The sequence below is a fragment of the Cebidichthys violaceus genome, unplaced genomic scaffold, assembly GCF_023349555.1.
Source record: "Cebidichthys violaceus isolate CVI_PGR_0920_01 unplaced genomic scaffold, fCebVio1.0.p SCAF_3, whole genome shotgun sequence".
In the NCBI taxonomy this organism is placed as follows: Eukaryota; Metazoa; Chordata; class Actinopteri; order Perciformes; family Stichaeidae; genus Cebidichthys; species Cebidichthys violaceus.
Window position 1 is genome coordinate 407,265 of NW_027176483.1, and position 3,749 is coordinate 411,013.

General features: G+C 49.7%; 1 protein-coding gene across 1 annotated transcript; it reads left to right on the forward strand.

Moving 5' to 3' along the window:
• The first annotated feature begins 334 nt into the window (after positions 1-334).
• Positions 335-3,440, forward strand: chrm4b (cholinergic receptor, muscarinic 4b). Its single transcript, XM_068723326.1, has 2 exons — positions 335-617; positions 1,661-3,440. The coding sequence occupies exons 1-2, from the start codon at positions 482-484 to the stop codon at positions 2,965-2,967; spliced, it is 1,443 nt and encodes a 480-aa protein (XP_068579427.1). The 5' UTR covers positions 335-481; the 3' UTR covers positions 2,968-3,440.
• The last annotated feature ends 309 nt before the right edge of the window (positions 3,441-3,749 follow it).

A 3,749-nucleotide genomic window follows, 5' to 3' on the forward strand; every position in this document is an offset into this window, starting at 1 on the left:
TCGCTTTTGCTCTCGCTCTCTCACTCACCCTCTCTCACTCTCGCTCTCTCGCCCTCTCTCTCTCTCTCTAACTGTCTCTCTCGCTCTCTCACTCACCCTTTTGCTCTCTCGCTCTCTCTCTCACTCTCTTGTTGTCTCTCGCTCTCTCTCTCGCTTTCGCGCTCTCTCTCTTTCTCACTGTCTCTCTCTCACTCTCGCTCTCTCTCACTGTCTCTCTCTCACTCTCGCTCTCTCACTCACCCTTTTGCTCTCTCGCTCTCTCACTCACCCTCTCTCACTCTCTCGCTCTCTCTCTCTCTCTCTCTCATTCTCTCTCGCTCTCTCTCTCATTCTCTCTCGCTCTCTCTCTCTCTCTCGCTTTCGCGCTCTCTCTCACTCTCGCCCTCTCGCGCTCTCTCTCACTCTCTCGCCCTCTCGCTCTCTCTAACAGTCTCTCTCTCTTTCTCTCGCTCTGGCTCTGTCTCTCTGTCTCTCTCTCTTAATGAGAGGGAAACAATATAAACTGCTGTTGACTGACGGAGGAAACGGAGCTGAGGAGAGAGGAGACAACGGGTCTAAGATCAGGTCCACGATCAGGTCTAAGATCAGGTCCACGGTCAGCTGGTCCAGAATCTCTGGTGAGTTAAATTGAACATTTTCTGCTGTTTTCTAGCTTCTTGTCATCAGACGTTATTCGTTCTCTTTAATGTTCATAATAATAATGATAATAATAAAACGTTTAAAAAAGAAAAGTTTATTTTAATAATTAATTTATCACTTTATGAAACATTGTTTCTCTGCTGAAATAATGTGATTTATACATTAAATATGTATTAAACTTAAAGATTCACAGATTGGATTTATGTATAAATTAATATTTATATTGTAGTTTTGGTTTTAACATATTTCATTAGACGTCACGTTTCTCTGTGTTCAATGAGCAGATTTGAGGCTCCAGCAGTCCTGCTTTTTATTACTGTCCCTGAACACAACTCAGCAGCACACTGTTATGAATCATGAATATGATTTTATATAGTTAGTTCATAACATGCTGTAACTCACTTTATACATGTATATATTTAATACTGTTGACGCTTCATATAAACTCTTGATATATTTGTATGAATATAAATAACTAAAGATTAGTGAAACACAAACTGTACAAAGTCCATCAATGTCAATCGAATCATTTAATCTTAATTTAACAATATGAAGTTTATTGATTCTTGTGTCTTTGTTTTTGACTATAAAGCTTCATTTAGTTTAGTAATATTTAAAAACTCTTAAGCATCTTAAATTACATCTAAAAGTAGGAAACAAACCCTGTGTCCATCTCCAGAGCTGCTAGTCTCTCTCTTCTTTTGCCAGTGGAACATTAACGCAATGTAGCTAGCTAACGCTAGCTAACTAGCTAGTTAGCTAACTAACCAGCTAAATGAGTAAAGTTACAAAACAATTGAACGCTTCATCCACACACATCGCACATTAACGTCAACAGATGTGTTCGGATCGTTTTCTGTAACCAGCATCACAACATGGTGGAATTAGCAAGCTAGCTAAGTAGCCAGCCGTCCGCTAGTTAGCTTCCAACGTGCTTTGATGCTACACTGGTTAGCAGATGTTCATTCTAAATCTGGTACCTAATTTTACCCATAATGCAACTGGACGTGTGTGTTTTCAGGGAACATGGGAGGAGCACCTGAACCCGACCTCAACGCCTCCCTTTGGCTCCGCCCCTGCGTCAACGCCTCCTGTCGGCCTCCGGTCGGAGGGGCGTGTCCCTACGGCACGGCTCGGCTGGTCCTCGTCACCGCGCTGACCGCCTCCCTCAGCGTCGTCACCGTGGTGGGCAACGCTCTGGTGATCCTGTCCATCAAGGTGAACCGCCGCCTGCGCACCGTCAACAACTACTTCCTGCTGAGCCTGGCGGTGGCCGACCTGATCGTGGGCCTGCTCTCCATGAACCTGTACTCGCTCTACCTGCTGTGGGGCCACTGGCCCCTGGGGGCCGCCGCCTGCGACATGTGGCTGGTGGTGGACTACGTGGTGAGCGGCGCCTCCGTCATGAACCTGCTGATCATCAGCTTGGACCGGTACTTCTGCATGACGCGGCCGCTCAGCTACCCGGCGTGGCGGACGGGCGGCACGGCCGGTCTGATGATCGGCGCCGCCTGGCTGCTGTCCTTCGTGCTCTGGGCGCCGGCCATCCTCTGCTGGCAGACGCTCGGAGGGAAGCGCGTCGTGCCCGACGGCGAGTGTCACACTCAGCTCCTCGCCAGCCCCGCCGTCACTTTGGGCACGACGCTTCCTTCCTTCTACCTGCCGGCGGTCATCATGGTCGGCCTCTACGGCCGGCTGTCCGCGGCCAGCCGAGGCCGACTGAGCGCGCTGCAATGGGATCAGGGAACGCTCAGGGCGTCCAGTCCGTCCGTCAAAGACTTCCTTTTGAAACGACGGAGCTTGGTGACCAGCGACCCGGGCTCAGATGTGTCTCTGAACCAATCGGAGTCCGGCACTCCGAAGAACCGGAAGAACCGGAAGGTGTCCGGAAGTGCGGGCGACGCCTCGGAGCCTCAGCGGCGTCGCCCTCGGACCTCCGCCGGGGACGAGGACTACAACAACAAGATCGACACCGACTCCTCGTCCAACGCCGACCTCCACAGGACGGCGTCGGCGGCCTTCTCCTCGTGTCCGAGCTTCAGGTCTCAGGAGAGACGGAGGCGTCGAGTGATGGCGAGAGAGAGGAGGGTCACCAAGACCATCCTGGCCATCCTGCTGGCCTTCATCCTCACCTGGACGCCGTACAACGTCATGGCCGTCGTGGCGGCCTTCTGTCACGCGTGCGTGCCGGGCGTCCTGTGGACCGCCGGCTACTGGCTCTGCTACGTCAACAGCGCCATCAACCCCGGCTGCTACGCCCTGTGCAACGTCACCTTCAGGAAGACCTTCTGCAGCCTCCTGCGCTGCCGGAGCAGGAAGCTGCGGTGAGACATCGAGGGGGACGTTGATTTGGTGTCCACTGGTCACATGACGCGATACCTGAGGATTCATTTACCACCTGCTGGTTCCTGAAGTGGTTTCTTCTTCACGATCTCCTGCATGATCGTCAACTACGGATCCTGTACATTCAATTATTACGTCATCATTCTTGACCCTAAATACTACAACTCCCATGAGCCTCAGCTGAAGAAGTCGTGAAGTTATTGTGACTTTGTCGAATCAACTGAACTCAAAACTGACCAGAATTCAAAAGTAAATGATTTGAACTTTTTACATTTTTTTTAGCTCTGTGGTTGGATGTTTCTTGCTGCAAAGCACCATGGGAGTCGTAGTTGACTTCTGTCCTTCACAGAACCAGATATTTTCTTGTCTTTTTCAATGAGACTTTTGTGATGGAATATATATTTCCTGGTCAAAGGAGCTGCTGTAAACACGTTTACTTTCTGTTCAAATTTTCACAATAAAAGTCCCCATTATATGGTTATTTAGAAGCTTTTATTTTGAATAAATGTGGTGTTTTCATCAGCAGGTGTCCTCCTCTCCTCCCTGTGATCTCCTCAGAAGATGATGGAGACAGACTTCTGATAAACTGTGTCCTCATTGTGTCCTCACTGTGTCCTCATTGTGTCCTCACTGTTTCCTTATCGTGTCCTCATTGTGTCCTCACCGTATCCTCACTGTGTCCTCATTGTGTCCTCATCGTGTCCTCACCGTGTCTTCACCGTGTCTTCACTGTGTCCTCATCGTGTCCTCACCGTATCCTCACTGTG